The sequence below is a fragment of the Perissodus microlepis genome, chromosome 1 (assembly GCF_051167445.1).
Source record: "Perissodus microlepis isolate ML-2025 ecotype Zambia chromosome 1, ASM5116744v1, whole genome shotgun sequence".
In the NCBI taxonomy this organism is placed as follows: domain Eukaryota; kingdom Metazoa; phylum Chordata; class Actinopteri; order Cichliformes; family Cichlidae; genus Perissodus; species Perissodus microlepis.
Window position 1 is genome coordinate 4,785,310 of NC_140461.1, and position 23,449 is coordinate 4,808,758.

A 23,449-nucleotide genomic window follows, 5' to 3' on the forward strand; every position below is an offset into this window, starting at 1 on the left:
TGTAACTTTGCCAACATGTGGCCAACAGAAATGTTTTAATGCTCTTCATTATTAAACATTTGCACATAAATAAGTGACATAATATTCAGTACTTACTTTTGAAAGTTTACTCTTCGGCCGCTCTGCTTCAGCCAGCCGCTGCTTTTTTCGGCAAAATTATCCACACCACCGCGCTATGAATTGCGGGATATATGGGACCACGAAGTCTACACCGGACCACACTTCAAATTTGGGGAAATCGACGGTGTATTTGGAGATCGCATTTGGAGTACACTTCGGATTGGGACAGCTGTCGTCACGTCACTGTGACATAATAGGTCTCAAAATGCGTACTCCGGAGCGTGCAGTCGCTGGATTGGGACACAGCCAACGTCACCTGAAATGGTTTCCACTTCACAGGTGTGCCTTGTCAGGGTTTCATTTCTGGAATTTCTTGTTTTCTTAATGGGGTTGGGACCATCAGTTGCGTTGTGCAGAAGTCAGGCTGGTACACAGCAGCCACTTCGTCTTCTAGTTATTGTAATACCTAAAAGCTTAAGAGCCCTACATTAAACATTACTTATTATAATGGACAGTAGGTGCTGTAACATTGTCCATGTTCTTTGTTCATGTTCTTTGTAATGTGTTTGTGTTCAAGTAATGACTTGATGAACTTCTTCACAAATAAAATTTTAACCATTAGAGAAAAAATTACCCATAATCATCTCACAGATGTAATAATATCTACAGATACTTTCAGTACCATTGATATTCACTTAGAGGCTTTTTCTCCAATTGATCTTTCTGAGCAAGCGTCAGTAATTACTTCCTCCAAACCATCAACCTGTCTTTTAGACCCCATTCCTACAAAACTGCTCAAAGAAGTGTTCCCATTAATTAATCTTCAATCTTAAATATGATCAACCTATCCCCTATAATCGGCTATGTACCCTATGTACCTATGTACTGGACAGAGGAGCTACGGAGCCTGGGTCTGCTAACTCCCCCACACCCTACCGAGGCAGTGAGGCTTAGACGTCCGAAACGCAAGCACTGCGAACGTAAACAAAAGCGAGGCAACCCATTAGGCTAAAGGCTAACCCATTCCGACCAGCACTTCCATCCACCCTACTATCCAACGTTTGGTCCCTGGACAAGAAAATGGATTATCTGTGGCTCCAGCATTCAACCCAGCGTGAAGTAAAGAACTGTTCTGTTTTCATCTTCACAGAAACGTGGCCTACACGGCTATCCAGCTAACCAGACTAGCATGCTACTGAGCCAACAGCCTCCATGTCTGATAAGAGACGGGGTGGTGTTTTGTGCGTCCACGTCAACAAACTGTGGTGCATGAATTTGGCTGAAGTGAGTTGCTACTGCTTACCACAGGTCGAATTTTTAATAGTAAAGTGTTGCCCGTTCTATCTACCAAGAGAGTTTTCTACAATACTTGTTATAGCATATCTCCCACCAAATGCTAATGCTAACATAGCACTAGCAGAGCTGTCTCAAGCTATCAACGAGCGCCAGACTGCGCACTGGGAAGCTTTTCTTGTCGTAGCCGGCAACTTCAACCAAGCAAACCTCAAGACAGTCCTCACCAAATTCAACCAACATGTGAACTTTCCAACCAGAGGGAAGAATTGCCTGGATAAAGTTTATGCCAACGTGCGTGGGGCCTACAAGGCAGCTGTGCGCCCACACATTGGCTCATCCGACCATTCCGCTGTGATGCTGCTTCCCACGTACACATCACTGCTGAAATGCTCAAGACCTGCCAGAAAAAGCATCAGAGTCTGGCTGAATGGGGCTGTCTCAGCGCTTCGAGTGCACAGACTGTAACATGTTTAAACAAGCAGCCATCCAAAATGGCCTCCTGGACCTGGACGAGTTCACTGAATCTGTGGCCTGCTACATCAGTGCACAGAGGATGTAACTGTCTCCAGAAACATTACCATGAGAGCCAATGAGAAGCCCTTGTTCACTGCAGCAGTACATGCATGTATGAGAGAGAGATATGCTGCTTTCCGGTCTGGAGATAAACCAACTCTCAGAACAGCCACAGCCCACCTCTTTTGCACCATCTGACGTGTAAAGCGTGCACATGCACAAAAGATCCCAAACCACTTCCACAACACAAAACACTCATGCAGATTATGGCAAGGAAATCAGGCCATCACACAGTACAAGCCTGCACCAAGCAGCTGTGATGGCGATACCACACTTCCTGTGGAGCTGAAGAAGTTCTACACACAGTTTGATGCACTGAACAACACACAAGTGAAGAAAGCCATGCCCCCCACCACCGACCAGACCATTTCTCTGCCTGTAGCCGATGTGAGGAGAACTTTCACCAAGGGCAACCCACAGAAAGCTGCTGGACCAGACAACATCCCAGGTCGCATGCTGATCAGCTGGCCGATGTCTTCACAGACATTTTCAACTCATCACTGAGCCAGATGATCGTCCCAGCGTGCTTCAAGTCCACCACCATCATCCCAGTGCCAAAGAAATCCTCAGTATCCTGCCTGAATGACTACCATCCCATCACCCTGACCCGCATCATCATGAAGTGCTTCGAGAGACTTGTCATGGCACATGTGAAGAGCAACCTCCCCTGCTCACTGGATCCGCTGCAGTTTGCATACCAGCCGAACAGATCGATCGAGGATGCTATTTCCACTGCACTTGACCTCTCCCTTTCCCACCTGGACAAGAAAGACGCTTATGTCAGAATGCTGTTTATAGCCCTTAGCTCAGCATTCAACACCGTTATCCCCCAAAAACTGTTTGACAAACTCAGCAAGTTGGGACTGAGCACCTCTCTCTGCAACTGGATACAAGATTTCCTTTCAGAGAGGCATCAGTCCGTCCGAATTGGTGACAACTTCTCCAGCACCATCAGACTAAGCACAGGAGTTCCTCAGGGCTGTGTTCTCAGCCCACTGTTATTCACTCTCCTGACACATGACTGCACCGCCCTACACAGCTCTAACCACATCATCAAGTTCGCTGACGACACAACCGTGGTTGGACTCACAACCTGTCACTGAATGTGGACAAACCAAGGAGATGATCGTCGATTTCAGGAACACTTGCTCCACCCAGACACCACTCAGCATCCGCAGTTCCATGCTTCCATCTCTTTGCTATTTGGCCTGATTGGGACCTGATGAATTTTAAAACAAAGAATTACCAGATTTTTTTTAAACCTGATTTTTGTTTCTGAGAAAAATGAGATCCACATATGAGGACATTTGTTTTAAATTTTGATAGAAGCACCCCCAAAAATGGGCTAAAATCGCCCCTGGTGCCACTCCAAAAAATAATTTCTGTTCACTATGTTATAAAGGAGAACAACAGCCTGATACCTGCAGGCCTGACAACAGGAGATGTATCACTCCTGTAACACCTGTAACATTCAGCAGTCGCCTCATTGTTCTGACACACACAACAAAACTATTCACTACACTACTCGTGTCTCTCTGTGTGATGCCAAATCCTCCACAAAGACCCTTAGAGAAAAAACAGCATTTCCCAGTGGAGCATCCTGGAGGTCCAGCCTGGATCAACAGATGCAAGAGGTGCTGCTGTAAATCATGTGATCAACTCTCCTTGTCTTTGAAAAGAGTGATACTGATTTTAACACCGTATATGTTTCACATTGTATACATATTTTTCAACAATACAATGTGATTGCATAACCAACAAGCCGCCAGTAAAACCACAGTTTCCTTCACACACACACAAAAAAAAAAAAAAACACACAAAAGCCTGATAAATCAGACACACAAAAAATTGTTTCCTTGTGCAAAAATGTGGTGTGAGGATTAGAACTTCAGGTGCCATGCCATGCAGTGTTGCAATCACTGCTTCTGGCAGTGATATTACCATTACTATTACTAAAGTGATATGGTTAAAATATGTGATTAATACATGAATAAAGAAATCTCCCAGTACACTATTTAACCTATTTATCCCTATTAAATAATTTTATTTATATATGTTGATATATATTTATGCTCATTTTCCTTTATTTGGTATTCCAACATGCAACTTCTGTTGGTGCTGTGCTACTGGAAACTGAATTTCCCAGAGGAACTCACCCGAGGGATTAATAAAGGTTTAACTTATCTAATCTAATCAAATAAATTCAAGAAAACTAACACTTTAATACATAGAACAGGAACTGAAACCAAAGAATATTAGAGAACACATGACAATTGAAACTTGACAATAAAGAACAACTAAGAATCAAGCAACCATGAAAACTGATGAATAACTATGTATAAATACCTTAAAAACAAGCAAAATTAACAAAAAAAATTGCAGCAGCCAGAGTATCCTCTGCTCTCATTGGTTGTTTTTTGAATTGGTCAACCTGAAGTTCAGAAATGTAACGAATGAATGAATGTTATCGAGTTTTTGCCCTCTTTGGTCCTATTTTGCTGCAAATCACTTCTTCTCCCTTCTCTATGCAGCTTCTAGTCAACTGAACTGTATAACCAGTGTCTGTTGAGAATTTGACAAAGTCTGACAGTTTAGAGATCGAGCATCAGCATTTTGTACCAGCTGTAGTCATTATAACAGTGCTTAACCAGCCCATTACACAAAGAATTGTGGTAATCCAGCATCACTGGGTTAAAAGTATAGATTCTCAAGATTGGTTACTGGTGCAGACTCATATTTGGGTTTTTTGTTTGTTTTTTTGTTTGTATTTTTTTTCCATTCAGAGCAATATCTTTTTAAATAAATGGAATGCAGTCAAGCCACATTCCAGCATTTACCTTTTATATGCACACAGACACACACAACAAACACACACACACACAAACACTGGCAAGGTTATTACACTCACATTTTTTTTAACATTTTATCTTATCTTGGTTGTGGTATCTAATGATTTAACTGAAGGTAATTCTTTCCCTTGTCCAAGTTTTCCCACATAGGTTGCAACAATTTGCAGGATCTCAGGTGTTTATGGCAAGTACACTCTAAAACTAGGGGATGTCAAAAATGGCAAGTTCAAAAGCACAGATATAAGAAACTATCAGTGGTTTTGATTTTAAATATGCAATATGGTTAAATATGGTGATTTGACTATGCACAAATACATGCTGTTACGTTAAAGAAACTCACTTTATTTTTTTATGTCTTTAATAATGAGCAGACACTGGATCAGCATTGAGTCTGAACAAAGGTGTGTGCTGGGGTTACCTTGGGGGTTGGCCAGCACTTCATACGTTTCACTCCCTGGGATCTACGTATTGACCATGTTAAACTCACCTTAAGGTTAGTAGGTAAATCCTTATATGAAGTGTGCACAGGATGAAGTATGCTAGAAGAATTATTAATCTTTAATAATGTGTGGCTTTGGCTCAAAAAGCAATGTTTCATTAGTCAAAGACTCTTCAGAAAATGATGAACACCAGTTTAAACAACTGCAGCAGAAATGTATTATCCATGACCTATATTAGGTGTTGACTGTTGACTGATGAACAATAATTTTATTTTTTGATGTTTTATTTCTTCTTTTATATGAAATCTTATTAATATTATATCAGTTTTGAAAAAAATACAGCTATGATTCTTATGGTTCCATTATTTTCAGATACAAGAAGGCAAAGATTTTCAGCAATTTAACAACAAATCACTTAATTAAAAAAAAAATATTGTGTTGTTGTATTATGGCTTAGATACGTTGCTGTAGATGGAAATTATAGATGTCCTGCACTCGTTTCTCATTTAGAGCATTTACTTCTAATGCCCTGTCAGATCCCATTTGCCTTCACTGCAGGTCAGTTTCTCAGTGAGGTGCACACTTTCAGGTATTTTCTTCTGGCTTTTACTTAGTCCAGGATGACTCAAGCAGAAACATTTTGATCACAATATTGAAATTCACAATATTAAGCCTTCACACTTAAAAATGACACTTTAATGATCAGCTCTGGGAACTGTCATAAGGTTTGAGGTTTCTTGTTGGTTTCATGAGCTAAAACCAAATGTAACCTCTTGCTTCAGTGGTTTGGGTGCAGTGATTGTTGTCGGTCCCACTGTTCTAATTAAGAGTGAAACACAAATCAGCTTCACAGAGCCCACACACCCTCTCAGCAGCTGTCTCAATGAGTATTAGGCACCTCACTAGCAGCTTTAAAAAATTGCCACCCTAAGATTGAGGAGGCTGGAATGACACATCATGACTTTACAGCTGATTGTGAAACATGAATGTTGCATGACAGCTAAGTGGAAACATCAGAGTCATCAGTTTTCATGGTTTGTACACATGAAAACCAATACTCTGATTGGTTTGGACTGAACTGACTTTTTAGTAAAATGGGGCTGCAGACATCATCTGATGGTATCTGAGAGGAAGTGAAACTTTTATAAACTTCTATGAAACTCCACAACAGAGTTTCTCTGGAGTGATCCCTTGTGCACAATATTTTCTGTGTGCTTTTGGTTTTGCTCGTGCCTCTAATTGTTAGATTCTTAGATTCAATTTAGACACCCTAGTCTTTATGCATTTGAAATACTAACTTCAAGTGATCAAATGAAATGAAAAGGCTTTCTTTCCAATATGGAATATGGTGTTGTAGAGCTTTTTACCCCACTTCACATTTTCACTTTAGGCTCATTAATTCAGAACAGTACGTAATATGACAGATTTCAATTCAATTAAGCTTCACGGCACCTTATATTGTAAGGCAAAGACCCTTGGAAGGAAAACCAAAACCATATGGCGGCCCTCTGTAAGCAGCACTCCAGCATATAGGAAACAGACAGGAACAGATCTTCACCAGAAGCCATTGTGGTTCCAAGTGAGGGAAAATAGAAGATAAAAAAGAAGAGCACATAGAGATAAGGAGGGCACAAACTATGAGAAGGCAACATTTTGTGGCACGCAGTAGCGCGGAATTGCTCTGAGCATCATGGGAAGCCCCCTAGCACAGGAAATTTGGGGGTAGCTCTACACTCTTTTATACTATACTATTTTCAGCAGTGCCGTCCTCTGCTCAACGGACATGGTAGCTTCATAGGGCTTTATAATTATTTTAGCTGCTGCTGTGTAGCTTTATCTATATGGATAAGATATTAAAAAAAATGTGATTCTAGATTGAAAAAGTAGTTCTAGATTGTTATTTTTTTTAAATCTGTAATATGTAATAATAATAATTTAATCTGTAATATGTAATAATAATTTAATCTGTAATAATCTGTAATAATAATATTAAGTAATAAGTTACCAAAAATATCTACCATTTTCTGCCCACACCCACACAAGGGCAACTCCTCCTGAAGTTTCCCTTGTGTGCGTGTGTCCGGCCATATCTCCTGCCTTAGGTGCCACCTTTTTTATTCAGCTGACTCCCATCAGCAATTAGAAGTACTTAAGGCGAAAAAAAGGTGAGCTCTAGTTCCAGAGAGCCATGCTGGTGTTTGCAGCTAGTGAGCTGTGTGTGGTGACTGGTTGCTCCTGCTCGATGGGGAGGAGTGTTTGGTGATTAATCCTTTTTTTACTTACTTTTCATTTACTGACCAACACCTGAGTTTTGTTTTGTTTCTTTAAATGGCGATAACGGCTTAACCGTCTCTTTTAGTTCAGTTATTAATAGAAGGATTACTAAAACTCTTTAACTTAACCATTTTGCCTCCATCTCTACTGGGTCTGCCCTGGTGGTCCTCCCAGTAGGTCTTGGAATTGGAAGTGCTAATTCTCATTTCTGCCACTTTCACACACACAACACAAACTCCTCCAGTGCAAGCTGAAGGTCACATGATGAAGCCAACAGAATCACATCATCTGCAAAGAGCAAGGATAAAATCATTAGGCCACCAATCAGAATAGAAGTACTTTATTAATCCCTAAGGAAATTATGTTGGTTACACTTGCTTCAAGGCAGTAACAGTGACAGACTAAACTATTTAAACAATACAAAATGTTACAGATTTAACAACTTTAAGAAATAGCACTGATATATACAAATCACTCGATTAAAAATATCAACATTTAACAGAGGTGATTATAAATAAATATCATATTTATGCATGCATATCATATTGAGAAGAATATTACAGAGTAGATAAAAGCGTGTGCAAAAGGTTGTAACTATTGCAGTGTTTACAGTGTATTAGATGGAGGAGGTGTACAGGGAGATGGCCATGGCCAGGAAAGATGTCCTGTGCCGTTCAGTGGTGCTTTTTGGTAATCTTGGTCTCCCACTGAATGTGCTCTGTGACTAGCCAGCACATCATGGAGTGGGTGGGAGGTAATGTCCAGCTTTGTCCTTATCTTGGACAACATCTACCTCTTAGACACCACCCTAAATGAGTCCAGCTCCATCCCCACAACATTAATGGCTTTGTGGATCAGTTTATTTAGTCTGTGGGCATCTGCAACCCTTAACCTGCTGCCCCAGCATGCAACAGCATAGAGGATAGCACTGACCACAAAAGATTCATAGAAAATCCTGAGCATCGTCTGACAGATGTTGAAGGACCTCAGAAAATAGAGACAACTCTGGTCCTTCCTATAAAGTGGAGTGGTGTTTTTTAAAGTGCAATTTATTGTCTATGTATACTCTGAGGTATTCATAGTCCTCCACAATGGCCATATTGACCCCCTGGATTGAAACAGGGGTCAAGGTTTTCCTGATTTTCCTAAAGTCCACAATCAATTCCTTAGTCTTTGCCACATTGAGCTGAGGATGATTCTGCTCACACTACGTGACAAAGGAGTCAACCACAGCCCGGTACTATATCAGAGTGGGTAGTAATAATAGAGTGGATAGTAACAATAATAAACATCATCATCATCATCATCATCATCATCATAATAAATTTTATTTATAAAGCACCTTCTAGTGTCGCATGCAGCTGTGGAGTTAGCAGAGGGAGGAACGTAAACAGCCACCAACATTACTTGGGTAAATTCCCTGGGCAAATAATACAGCCTGAGTCCAGCAGTGCACAGTTCAATGTCAGGACAGGAAATCCGTTCTTTGATTGATATGTGGGCAGGGTTGTTGTTGTTAACAAGAATGGCAAACCCCCTCGTTTCTGCTTACCGCTCATGGCGCTGCAGATATCCTGTTCATAAAAAGATTTTCTGTTCATAAAAAACTATGAAAACTATGAGCAGAATCATGACAAAGGGCAGCCCTGGCGGAGTCCAACACCCACCGGAAACAGGTCTAACTTACTTCCAGTGATACGAACTGAGCTCTATTATTTATATTTTTATATTTGTACAAGGACCGAATGGTCTGTAAAAATGGGCCAGACGCACCATTCTCCCGAATGGCCTTAATAAAACAACAACTGATAATTTTCTTTCATGTAACCATAGCAGCACAGTCTCCAGCTGACAACTCTCAAACTGATTCAATGCCTGTCATGTCACGTGGTTATACGCTGCCTGTGCGAATATTTCTATCATAACTCAGAACCACAACTTGTTACGTGATCTTTAAGATATTTTGGAAAAAGTAAACGTTGTCATGGATTCATGAGGTGTCATTCCTCCCTCTGCCAAGAACATAATGAACATTATTATTATGAAGTACAAAGCATGATAACAGCCAAAATATAGTGAAAAATTACCACATGTACATTCAAAAAGTACTTTAGTTGCAGTCCAGTGACCCCTGTCAAATAGATAAGAATGTTTATACGACCACATAGTGATAACTCATCAATGTGAGTAATTTATTCAGAATCCATTAAGAAATTCCATACCGCATATGTGATAAACAATTTACTGAACTGTGAATTTTGCAAAGCTAAGCTTGAACATTCAAAGAATATTAATATAGATATGGAAACGAGCATAATAGCTCTGTTGTAATGAAATCATCCTGCACATGTAACTTTCCTGGTGTGCTCCTCAGTCATGCAGCTTTTATATTACAGAATTTTATGCATCATTTATTTAAGACTTGAAATGGAGCTTACAAAAGTAATCTGTTTTCAGTTTTACATTTGTCAACTTTCTTAACTTCTACACGTTTAAATCTTTATTTCTATTTCTTTAATCTTTTCTATGAGGTGTCTTGGGTTTGGCTTGATTGTTGTCATCATATTTTGATTGTTCATCACAAATTATTCATCAATTTTGAACAAACTGTGAATGTCTTTATTTTCTCGTGGACCAGTTAACCCACAAAACAGAGAAGCAGAGAATACTTTCTTTCCTACCATTACTTCAAATGATAAACCCGGAATACCACAAATCTCTTGCATCCAATACTTCTAATGTCTAAGGTAAGCCTAAAAAAACACTACTAACTGCATTTTTAGAATAAAACATTAACTATTCTGAATAGAAATGAAATACTATGTAAAGAGAAATACATCAGTAAGAATAGAGAAATAATATACAGTGCAGACCCGTAACCTTCAAAGATTTAATATTCAAAGATTTGCATCTTATTTTGTGTGCTGCAACCTGTAGAACTGGTGTGGTGCAAGCTCCTGTTTCACTTCCTCAGCAAGCTGTAAGTATCAGTATTTCTTGACCATGGTCCCTTGACCTTTTGTTTTCTACACAGGAAAACTGTATGATTTAGAAATGTCCTCCTCTAGATGTCATCTAATGTCAGCCATTCAGTTACAGCACAAATATTTGTATTTGTTTCTAAGTTATTATTTTTTTAAAATACATAAATTATTAGAACTGTCTTCACAGACAGACTCTTAAATGGCTCTACTGTTTTTCTACACAGTGTACCAGTCTCTTCTCAGTTAATATTTCTGTGAAAATTTAGAGCAGAAGCTTAAAAGTATTTGATCATTGTGATAGCACTGAAAAAAAAACTGCCTGATGTAAGTCATTTCCTCATCTGAGCTGTGAACCACAGGTCTGTTAAAGCATGTGATATATGTAGATGTGAAACTCCCCCTCATTTAGCAAACATCAACCAGACAGAAAAGTACCCTGTTGATCATCTGTTGATGAGTGAGACGCAATGTGGATTATACTTTTTATCACAACAACCCTCTGTTTTTCTATGTCCCGAGCTGGTGGTGAGTAAACCTACCATGTTATCACTCTTATGTTGAAAGGAGTATACTTGTGAAGTGAATAGCACACTAAATATCTCAAAGTTATGAATCCTTGAAAAAGTAAAATTACCCCAGCTTCTTTGTTACCAATAGCTAGTAAGGATTCTAAGTCAACCAGTTTCACAAAACTCCCTACAAGTGTGCTGATTAAACACTTGTAAAAGAACATCTCGTCTCTCATGTGTCTCTGGCGTTAGATGCCACTTAGACGTTTAATCAGCTTCCAGTCTTGTTTAAATGTATTCATTATGCTAATTTTGATCTTTCCATTCCTGTGTGTTTTACTTTGACAGACTTCTGTGAAAATGTTCTTGATGAATGCCGAAAAAGTGAATCATGGATAGGGTAATTCAACTTACTGTACATATCACATTCCTGTTTTTGAAAATGTATATAGTTAAATGTTAGATAAATGCTGTCAATACTGGCTAAAATGTTTTCATCTCTACAGTGGCTGCTTTTCAGTGTTTTTACATGGCTTCATCATCAAATAGTACTTGTTAGAGTGTTAGTATACAGCCTCTAACATATAAATCACACACTGATACTTGTATGCTGAGAGCAAGACCAGTCTTATCTGAGAGGACAGTGGAGAAATGAGTCACAGATCTATCAACTAGAGCAGGGGTGGGCAACTCCAGGCCTCAAGGGCCGGCATCCTGCAGGTTTTAGATGTGTCCTTGAACCAACACAGCTGATTTAAATGGCTAAATTAGCTCCTCAACGTGTCCTGAAGTTCTCCAGAGGCCTGGTAACGAACAAATCATGTGATTCAGGTGTGTTGACCCAAGGTGAGATCTAAAACCTGCATTACACCGGTCCTCGAGGCCTGGAATTGCCCACCCCTGAACTAGAGGAACACAGTGTAACACTTTGGAGTAAACATAATTTTGTATTATTGTTTAAGTGTATTGTGTAAGCTGGTGTTTGTTAAACTTAATACATACTTGATTCATCTAGAAACATTATTTGGATGACAATTCTAACATTTTAGCTGATGCTCATATTTTTTGATTTAAAGAGCTCAGACGTAGGCAGAAGTGCTGGAGATGGTGTAAATCATAAGACTGCAAACCTCTGTGTCCTCTTTCTCTCACTGTTGACTTTTGTCTCTACTTGTCTTTTTTACTGTACTTTTTATATTGGGTTTTTTTGTTTTTTTTTTTGCCTTGTGTTAGCTGCTTGGATAGATTTAGGCAGCTAAAAGTTTTCAGTTAGGTTTAGTAAAAAATTGTGGACTGGGTTAAAATATCACAACTTATGCCTTGTCTTATCATTTCTGCAGCTCATGCATCAAAGAACCAACTGCAGTAACACTGCGGTCTCTGGCATGGCAGCAGCTTTGTCTGAATTTCTCACGTTTTCCTGTGAAAGACAACAGGCTCATAGTATTTAAAAATGTTCTATGTACCAATGTCTTCAAAATGTAATTAACATAGATGTACGAATCCAGATTAGTTGGTAAAAAATGTAGTTTAGTCACTAGTTTGGGTTAAAATAAGCCTGTTTACTTTGAAAACTAACCGGTTAGACAGTCCATTCAAATGTTACGCTGAGGGCTCAAGGCTAAATGTTTATGTAAAACAGGATTTTATAATCGTTGATGCCAAAGGTAGCAGTGTCACATTTTGAAATGCCAAAGGACTTAACAAAGCTGTAGAATTTGATATCTGTTGGTAGTTGTTACGAGGATCGAATTATGACCTGCAAAACAGGCCGCTTCATGGGACGCATCAAACAACTCAAAGTAGACTCGCTTCAAGAGGTGAGGTCATTTGGAGCTGAAGTGCTTTTTAGAAGTGAAAAAGTTACATTTGATCTGAATTTCTGTATTTTTGTATTAATGAACTCTAATTACTGACAATCAACACATTTTTTAAAGTTATGTTTTCGTATATGCTTTTTAGGTTGATGTGAGTCCTACATTTGAACATAGAGTTCACATCCCATCATCAGCTCTACAAGAAAGCATAGGAAATGTGTCTGAGGTGGATGTCCTGGTGGTGGCCTCTGTAATTAACAGCAGTTATTTTAAGGTCGGTAATGCTAAAAGCAACAGAAAACAAACCTTAATTATTTATCCACAGAAGGTTCAACTTTTTCTAATGCTGATGCGTCTTGCATTCCACCAGCAGAGTCTCTTCACACTCAGCTGTTGCTTATTATGAAAACTGATTAAAAGTTGCTCCTTTAATAAGATGTCCAATTACGTTTCACTGAGGGCCACAATGAGAAGTGTTTGCTTTAATTTGATCTAAAATTAAAGTTTGTCTTATATATCTTATAAATTCCTCAACCAGTCTACAAACAAAGTTAACCTTTATTTCAGTAATGCAATGCATTCTGACTACAGTTCTATAAAAAGCTTACCATACAGCCAACTCACAACAACATGCTTCACAAGCATGAATCCGAAAGCTTCTGGAGCGTTTCGTTTTGTCCATACACATAATTCTACAAATCTTACAGAGCCTGTTTCACAGGCCTGAACATAACAATGAAAGTTGTCTTTACAGCTCTATCTCTTTGAGATTGAACCTGAAGAAGTGTTCTGGGTTGTATTTTCATTAGTGGCTCAGCTCTCTGCCATGAATGTTTCACAGGGGTCTAATCGAAGTCTGGACTTAAGATATCCTGCTTGAGTTATTTAAACACAACTATATACAAACCATTCATCTTCAAAAATCCTTGTTTGACTGAATTAAAACAATTCTGCAAAGTAGACTGGTGTCACGGCTAATGGAAGGTATGGACTCAAGCGCGGAGCTCTGGATGCAAAGCAGACAGTGCGTTTATTTACAGTGCTCAAATACAGTCTTAAACAAGGAAGAAGTGCGATTCTCCAAAGGTGATTTTCTCCCAATTCCCGAAGGTGGTGCAGGTGAGTCTCTTCAATGAAAATCTGTGTGTGCTTCTCCTCCCAAGTGATAAAGGAAGGGAGGGAGACACACACACACTCACACACAAGCAGGTCGTCCGGGGAGGACCGTCCGACCGTGACAACTGGGACAAATTCCTCCAGTCATGTAAAAAAAATTGTTGACAGTTATTGCTAAATAATAAAAATAAACTTTATTTATAAAGCACACTGAAAACCAAGGGTATGCCAAGGTGCTTAACAAGTAACATAGAGAATAAAAGAAAGATAATAGAAATAGAAATAGGACCAAAACAAGTACTAAGTATGCAAGCAGATAACTGTCACTGATACATAGGAGAAGCACCAGATACAGAACAAACAAGGAATTAAATGAGCATAAAAGTGCATAATGTAAAATCATAAGTGAAATGTTAACTAGAAGGAAGGGCAAGATTGAATAAGTAGGCCTTTAGTCGTGATTTAAACAGTGCAATAGAATCAGAGGCGCGGATAGCGAGAGGGAGGTTATTCCACAGTACCGGGGCAGCCAGAGCAAACGCACGGTCACCCCGAGACTTCAGCCGAGATCTAGGTTGCGTCAGAAGGAGTTGAGTAGCAGCTCTAAGTGTTCTAGCAGGAGTATGTGGCCTAAGAAGTTCACTAGGATAACTCAGCGCTAATTTACTAATAGTTTTGAACGTAAGAAGTAATAATTTAAATTGAATACGGTACTTTATGGGCAGCCCGTGCAAGCCAGCTAGAACAGGTGTAATAGAGCAGAATTTCCTGGTACCAGTCAGGAGGCGGGCTTATAGAGATAAGGCGCAGTTGGTGAAAGCTAGATCTCACTACAGCAGACACTTGCTTACTGAGTTTGAACGAGCTATCCAGCAGTACACCCAAGTTACAAATATACCAAAATGCAAAAAATTTTTCATAACACTGTACTTGTGGCACTTCAAACTGCAGCTGCAACTAGCCAACATTTTCAAAAAAAATCTTAAAGTGATGTGGAAATTAGTGGTGCAACGGATCACGGTTGATCCGTAATCCAAACCGATCCCACTCCACGGTTCGGCACGCACATGATCCGAAGATTCGAAAAAAAAGGAAAAACAGGATGTGTATGGTGCGCGTGGTCAGTCTGTCAAGCGATAGTTATGGCCAGCGCTAGCGGTCCAAGTGGAGGAGCAGAGGAGTTTGTGGCATTTAAGCAGCCCTTTGCTGCCCAGTCCGACCGGGCTAAAGCTATTACAAAAGCTATTGGGGTGTTTAGCTGCAGACGGGAGGCCGTATTCTGTTGTGCAAAATAAGGGGTTTAAACTATGATGAACGTGCTTGAGCCACGCTATGATATCCCGTTACGCGTCCACTTCAGTGACAAGATTGTACCCAGGCATGTATGAGCAGGAAAAGTTTGAAGTTATGGCTGAACTGTCCCAGGCATCTTCTGTTGCCCAACTACAAACGGGTGGACCTCCAGGTCAACGGAAAGCTACGTGACCGTGACCGCTCATTATATCACAGCAGAGTGGTAGATACAAAGCCCTGTAGTGCCCTATATTGCACCTTAATTAGTTTTTATATAATTGCATGGAATGAGTCTTGAGTTGAATGTTTTAATAGCCAAAAAAAAAACTTAAATAAGTTAATAAGTAAATGTTAAAATTTTGTCTTTTTTTTCTTTTCTTTTTTTGCTGATCTGAAAATTGATCCGATCCGTGACTTAAAACCGTGATCCGAACCGAACCGTGAGATTTTTAATCCGTTGCACCACTAGTGGAAATGTAACTACAAGACCTCTGCTAGGAATAAAGTTTAATTTTTTTCCAATTAATCTCACCCTAACATGAATGTTATGTATGTCATCCTTCTTTCAGCTGAGTCCTCCCCAAAAAAACAGGAGACTTCTTGGGGGTCTGGAAGTATTTAGGGACTCAGTCATATGTGTGCGGGCAGGAAACCGTGCAGTCAAGAATCTCTCACAACCCATCACGTTAACCTTCAAACACAACAAAGAGGTAAAAAGACAAAATTGTTGGACAAACATCTGAAATAGAAAATGTAACAACCTGTTTACCGTTCATTTTGATTCCAGGTTGAAAATGGAACATGTGTATTTTGGAAGGAAACATCAGCAAAGGATGGAACAGGTAATTTGGAGATGTCAACCTTCAGTTTGTTTGTTTCTAAATAAAATGACTCAGCTACTCAGAATGTTTTCTTTATAGGTTACTGGAGCAATGAAGGCTGTGACACAAATTACACGGCACATGAATTTATTTGCAGCTGCAAACGTCAGAGGTTCTTTGCTGTGCTTGTGGTGAGCAGAAAATCTCTTCCTACATATGATAAAAGCCTTTGGCAAACAACATGTTTATCTAATATATGTTTAACAACTGTTACTGTTGATAAACAATTTAAATTAAGGAGCTGTTTCAAATGTATGCTGTACTCTTACTGTGTAAGAACATAACAACAGACAGAGGGAAACACAGAGCTTAATCTGACAAAACGAGACAGGGAGGAAGCAAAACTGGAAACACTGAGCATGGGAGGCGAGACTGTCAAAGCAAAACGGGAAACAAGAGACATACACAAAGACGCGGACTTCGCACTGTGACGTGGAGACATGACTTACTAGGGAACCAGAAACATGAGACAAAAGTAACTAACCATGGAACACAGAGAAGGCACAGTAGAAGAAAACTAAAGACTAGGAATGATAAATATAACACAAGCAGAAAACCATAAAGAGAACCAAAATTGTGTAAAACATCAAATCAAAGAAAATAACTACAAAAACACAAAACACTTGGTCACAGACCCAGTACGGTAACAAGCACACCTGCCACTCTAAGACACACGCACTTAATTTTAAGCTTTGCCAGCACATGGATGACTTCTACAATAATTCACTCATCATATAATTGTGATGAAGGGTGAACCAACCAACACAGTCCCAAGCATTTATTGCTCCGACATGTAAACATCTCGCCATTTTAACATGGGAATGGGGAAATTTAGGTATAGATGCTCCTGTACAGATGTCCATCAAACATGTGAATGTAAATTACATTTCAAAAAAACTTCATCTTTTTATGTTGCAGAATCCAGGAATATCGGTGACAAAAGCTGATGCTGACAAACTAAACTACATCACTTACATTGGATCAGGACTCTCCGCCCCCTTCGCATTGATCAGTTTGTTCATCTATATTTATCTACAGTGAGTAGATGTCATATTATTCACATTTAAAACTTTATAGTTTTCAGTTCCCAATTGTAATCAAATAAGAAATTGGAGAAAATAAACAATTTGCAAGTGACTGTATAAAAGCTATTCAGTTTGTTAGTGACAGCAAATCGTCTGAATCTCTTTATCTCACATTCCCAAAATCAGAATAAACTTAAATAATATAAACAAAAATCTAAACAGCCATATCGCTTGTTTGTTACTCAGAGCTACAAATCACACTCTTTTTACCCACACATAGTTTAATAAAACAAACATTCCTGCACTGTACCATATACTAGTGGCTTATCTGTGTAGTCAAAATCTCCACATCAGCATTGCAGAGCAACCAGAGTTGTTATTTCACTAACTTTAGTCAGTTACAGTGGCAGCACATCAAACTGTCTCTGTGAATTCACTAACTCAAATATACGGGAGCCATGTTGTACTTTTGAGGAAGACTTAAGTTTAAAAAAAGACAAAGCCGAAGGCTACTCGCAACTCCAGCATGCGGCGAGCTAAGCTAGCTCCTCCTGTCTTAACCGTAACAGATTTCAAAGACCAAGACAAACAAATACAGATCCCACCGAGACAAACTAATCGTCAGGTTTTACTTTTACTTGGCATGTTAATTATGTGGACCACATTCAATTTTTCAGTTCAATTAAATTTTATTTATATAGCGCCAAATCACAAGTACAGTTGCCTCAAGGTGCTTAATATTGTACAGTAGATCGTACAATAATAGATAGAGAGAAAAACCCAACAATCATATGACCCCCTATGAGCAAGCACTTTGGCGACAGTGGGAAGGAAAAACTCACTTTTAACAGGAAGAAACCTCCGGCAGAACCAGGATCGGGAAGGGGCGGGGCCATCTGCTGCGACCTGTTGGGGTGAGAGAAGGAAGACAGGATGAAAGACATGCTGTGGAAGAGAGACAGAGATTAATAACAGATATGATTCAATGCAGAGAGGTCTATTAACGCATAGTGAGTGGGAAAGTGACTGAAAAAGAAACACTCAATGCATCATGGGAATTCCCCAGCAGCCTGCATCTATTGCAGCATAACTAAGGGAGGATTCAGGGTCACCTGGTCCAGCCCTAACTATATGCTTTAGCAAAAAGGAAAGTCTTAAGTCTAATCTTAAAAGTAGAGATAGTGTCTGTCTCCTGAATCTGAACTGGAAGCTGGTTCCACAGAAGAGGGGCCTGAAAACTGAAGGCTCTGCCTCCCATTCTACTTTTAAATACTCTAGGAACAACAAGTAAGCCTGCAGTGTGAGAGCGAACTGCTCTAATGGGGTGATATGGTACTACAAGGTATTTAAAATAAGATGGGGCCTGATTATTTAGGACCTTGTATGTGAGGAGCAGGATTTTGAATTTAATTCTGGATTTAACAGGGAGCCAATGAAGGGAAGCCAAAACAGGAGAAATATTCTCTCTCTTTCTAGTCCCTGTCAGTACTCTTGCTGCAGCATTTTGGATTAACTGAAGGCTTTTCAGGGAGTTTTTAGGACAATAAGGCCACAGTAAGGACAGAAAGGAATAAGGTCCACATGTGGCCTTATTCCTTACTAAACTGAATAAAATAATTAAATGATGAGACGGCTTCTGCTAGATCTGATGAAGAGCAGTAGTATTACACTAAACCATCTCAGTAGGGCGGAGGTGCCCCCTTGTGGCGCAACTTGGGATCTCAGAACATGTTGGCTCTCCAACAAAAATCACAAAATCAAGGCCCTTGTGTAACAAAACTACACCTGAAAACAATGTACAAAAATTAAATCACATAATATGACCACACATTATAGTGTTCCATGTGCAAATATATGTCATGGAAGAATGAAGTTATGTTGTGAAAGATCAGATATATTTCACAAGTATAACCAGTTTAGTTATGCTGTGACAAAGTCGGTTGAACACAAAACCAGTTCGTCATAACTGATCACATTTCTTCTGAAAGTCTAGCAGCCCACAGTCATGGGGGAAAAATGTTTAATAAATTGATCATTATCAAGCTGTGGGTATTAATCTGCTTATATTTGCCATTCGATGGGAGAGAGCAGCTCAGTGTGGTTTGTGGCAAAAACCACTGAGGACACAAATACTGTGAGACCCTACTGTGCTGCTTATGAACTAAAGGGTAAAACTTTTACTACAGATATTTTTACTAAGTTTTGTCAGGGTGGCCTATATAAAGAAATGTCTATATATCTGAGCATTTATAACAGTTTCCTGTAACAGTTGTCTCTGCAAAGAATGATGAGCGCGTGAGGTTGCAGAGATTGCGTCACAAAAGCTCAGTTGCTGCTTACATTTTGGGAACTATTTTTTTCAACATGTTGATACTGGTATAAACAAAATGTAGTCACTTCCCCAGAGACATCTTCTGTCAAGTAGCCTCAAAGAAACACTGCTACGAGGGCCTGGAAATGCCATTAAAAAAAACCCTGAACATTAAGAAAACAAACTCAATAATATTAATGGTAAAAAAAAAAAAAGTGATTGTGGATGAAATTTGTAAAGTAATTAATTAAAGAAATGTTGTGCACATCAATATATCTGTCTGAGAGTGATTTTGTCATGTTTGTCTTTGTAATTTGTTTGTTTAATGAATTTGTTGATTTTCCCATTTCAGTTCAACCCATATTCTGTTACATTTCTAACATTATATTATGCAAATGAGGCGACTGCTGCTCAAAGTGTGGTATTAAGTGAACTTTGTGGCTACATCTAGTTAAGAGACCATTAGAGAAGTGAGGCTACAGCCTCTTGGCCTTTCTTACATATAGTTTTATCTGCTGCATTAGTGTGGAGTTATTACCATCATCTCACATCTAAAAAGGCAAGATAATATCCACTATCTCCACAGTTGGCAACAAGAGAATAATTTTGTTTCTGTTTTAGTCGGCGGTATCCTGAGAAATCCATAAGTCTGCACATGCAGCTAACAGTGGCGATGTTCTGCCTCCATCTCACCTTCCTGCTGTCCAGCCTCCTGGCCCAACTACTGAAGGAAAAAGAGGACAGCTCATCTTGCCTGGTACTGGGTCTGGTTTTACACTGGTCCCTTCTGGCCACCATGACCTGGAGTGCTCTGGAGGGGTTCCACCTCTACCTTCTGCTCATCCGGGTCTTTAACATCTATGTGAGGAGGTACCTGCTCAAACTCAGCCTGATTGGATGGGGTGAGTGTCGTTTAGGTGGGACGCTGCTCTGCAATACACTGTCACAAATCTTTAAATGAAAGTGGATTGTGTTGAAGTGTTGCAGCATTGAGAAGCAGAGAAACAGTGATAATAATGCCTCACGCTGTCCTAAAGAACATTCAGCTGACATTAATTCTGTCTTCCATGTTTTCAGGTTTTCCTACACTGGTTGCAGCTGTTTGTGGGATTTCACGTGTTTATGGCAAATACACTCTGAAATACAGCAACAGCAATTTAACACAACACATGTAAGAAACTATCTTTGGTATCACTTAATATTAGAGTGAGCCAGGAGATTTTATTTCTAAGCAAACCCATTTTTTATGTCTTTAATAATGAGCAGGTGCTGGATAAGCGACAAGTCTGAACAAAAGCTCCTCGTAGTCAGCCACATCACTACTGTGGCTTTTCCTTTCTTCGTGGTTGTGTTCAATGCCTGCATGCTGGGGCTGGTGGTGTTTAAGATTTGGGAGCTAAGAAGGGGTGATAGAAGCTTTGGAAGCAGCAGTGACTGGAAGAAGATAAACAAAGAGAAAAAGAAGAGGTTATGGAAGGACTGTGTCACAGTGCTGGGCCTCAGCTGTGTGCTTGGGTTACCTTGGGGGTTAGCCAGCACTACATACGTTTCACTCGCTGGGATCTACGTATTCACCATATTGAACTCCCTTCAAGGTTAGTATGTGATCATCATGTCAAGGATTAACTGGACTTTGATCATTTAATAGAATAACTGACAAACTATGTCTCTCTCTTCACAGGTGTATTTATTTTCCTGTGGTCTGTGGCGATGGCCTGGTCAAAGTCTCAACCTGAAAATAATTCATCAATCAGAGACTCTTCCTCTCAGAAAATGATGACTACTAGTTTCAACAGCAGAAACTGAAAAGACTAATGCATTATCCATGACCTATATTAGGTGTTGGGCTTCTATTGATATGTAGTTCAGTATAACTAACAATTAAAAATATATACACATTTAGATGTGTTATTTCTTCCTTTTTGTGCAAATACTATGTAGAAATTTTGAAGAAAATTTTTGTGATTTTCTGTTTCCTCTTTCAAGCAAACATCAATAACTTGGCTGTAATGAGTGGCTCTTTGAGTTGACTTCCTATCAGTTGGAAGCAGTGCAGTTATTCTACTCTGACCTCTGGCAACAACAAGGCATTTTCTTCCAGAGAACTGATGCTCTCTGGATATTTTTTCCAGCTTATTCTCTGGAAACTGCAGAGAACTTAGTGTTGGAAAATGCCAGTAGATCACCAGTTTCTGAAATACTCAGGCACCAATGAGCACACCATGCTCACACCTCCGTTCTGTTTCTCAGTTTAATCATGAGAACATCATCTTCACTATTCCTTCATGCCAATATGCATTGAGTTTGTTTGTGTGTTTTGCTTTTTAGATATTTGTGTTATTGACCTGTTGAACTAGTGTACCTAACAAAGTGACTAGTGAGTGTAGTATTTTTTTTTTTACTGTTTTTAGAGATTCCGTGCTAATAAGAGACAATAAAAATGTCATTTTGAAGACACAAATAACATTTCCATGTATTACATTGTATACTAGATGACCTAATAGTGTGGTCAGGGAGTGTATGTTGTTTGTGATTCCACAAAGACTGACAGGCTAACACTAGCAATACTTGGACAACTCACAACCTAACAGGACAAGCATGACATTGCTAAAGCATCACCCTTTGAGGTCCTTCTGATAAATTGCTCCTAATGCTATACCTACTTATAACTAGTTATTATTTATAGCAACGTTCAGGTTAAAGAAAAAATGAACTACAGTACTCTCTGAATGATCGATATTCATTAAGAGTATTTTAAAATACCTTCTTTCTTAATCTTGCCAATTCTTCCCTGATATTGATAAAGTAAATCATTAAAATGTTGACAAATGTTGACAATTTTTGACAACAATTTTCTTATAAAATAGTATTTACTTTATTTACTGTTACAGTTATGTGTTAGGTTTTCCACAGCTTAACATTTACTTTACAGCAGTCTTCAAAAGGAGAACAGAGCGGAAGAACTCCTAAAATGCAGTACTCGGTAAGAGACAAGGCTGTTAATAATCAACTCCAACATCATGACCTGACATTAGAAGTTTAAACAGGTGGCAGGTGCCACCAGGTGGCAGCAATACCACAGGAGACACTCTTCCTCTTTTTTATGCATTACTCTTATGAATTGCTCATGCATTTCATGCATGTCTCCGTGCTCTGCTTTTTACCTGGATGGCCCTTGATGCACTTCTGTCTCCTCCTGATAAAGGTGTTTATCACCCACCCCTAGCTCCTGAAACTGCCTGGTGTAGCGCAACATCACTGAGTATATACTACATGCTGTTTGGATCAAACCGTGTGTGACGCTGTTTAAGCTTAGCACAGGATATACCAAGAAATGTGTTTCAGGTCATAGATGGAAATAGAGGAAACAGTTTGATAGGAAGCCTGCTGAGTCTCTCTTATACAGAACCCTGTCTACATCTTCTGAGATGTTTTTCTACACTGATTGTATGATTAAGGGACACTATTATCAGTGCTTGCTTTCTTGATCTTTGACATGTTACTCTGTATCAGAATCAGAAATACTTTATTAAGCCTGAAGGAAATCATGGGTTACAGCAGGCAGCATGCTGGTTGGCACTTGCGCACTCACAAAGGAACGCTCCGACCAAACACACGATGTCTGACCTCCGCCTTCGAGAAAAGTGTTCAAAGGCGTTTGGAATCCAGGATGGGGGACATGGGATGGGGACGAAGAGTCTAAACAGAGTTTGTTTGTTCCGTGCTGTGTTCGATGAGCACATTTTGAGACCCTCTAGTTTTTCCACCCGTCTATCATGTATCCGGCAGGGAACGTCCCTCCAGGACAATCGGGCTCCCCCCGAGCCCAGGCTTGATCAAATCCATAATTCCTCTTTTATGTTTTGGAGAACAGACTGTGAGAGTCGCATGTTGAGGATTCCTGTTATAATCATCCTAACCAATTTCCTATCGTACAAGGGCGATGAATTAGGTGCCCAGTTTCACTTTCCTGGAGCTGACAATATTTTCTATATGGGGTATCCTACAACTTTTTTCAGTC

The 23,449-nt window shown here is 39.5% G+C and overlaps 1 protein-coding gene across 2 annotated transcripts; it reads left to right on the plus strand.

The window, feature by feature from the left end:
* Nucleotides 1-620: 620 nt before the first annotated feature.
* LOC146393187 (adhesion G-protein coupled receptor G1-like) lies at nucleotides 621-21,330 on the plus strand. Of its 2 annotated transcripts, XM_084927548.1 has the most exons (15): nucleotides 621-5,271; nucleotides 10,131-10,239; nucleotides 10,430-10,472; nucleotides 10,886-11,001; nucleotides 11,334-11,385; nucleotides 12,721-12,805; nucleotides 12,948-13,076; nucleotides 15,781-15,921; nucleotides 15,999-16,053; nucleotides 16,132-16,223; nucleotides 17,011-17,129; nucleotides 20,050-20,330; nucleotides 20,506-20,599; nucleotides 20,695-21,023; nucleotides 21,110-21,330. In XM_084927548.1, exons 4-15 carry the CDS (start codon nucleotides 10,944-10,946, stop codon nucleotides 21,232-21,234), a joined length of 1,560 nt encoding a protein of 519 aa, XP_084783674.1. In that variant the 5' UTR covers nucleotides 621-5,271; nucleotides 10,131-10,239; nucleotides 10,430-10,472; nucleotides 10,886-10,943; the 3' UTR covers nucleotides 21,235-21,330. The 2 variants fall into 2 exon arrangements, with proteins under 2 accessions (XP_084783674.1, XP_084783666.1); XM_084927540.1 differs by having other exon boundaries at nucleotides 10,430-11,001.
* The last annotated feature ends 2,119 nt before the right edge of the window (nucleotides 21,331-23,449 follow it).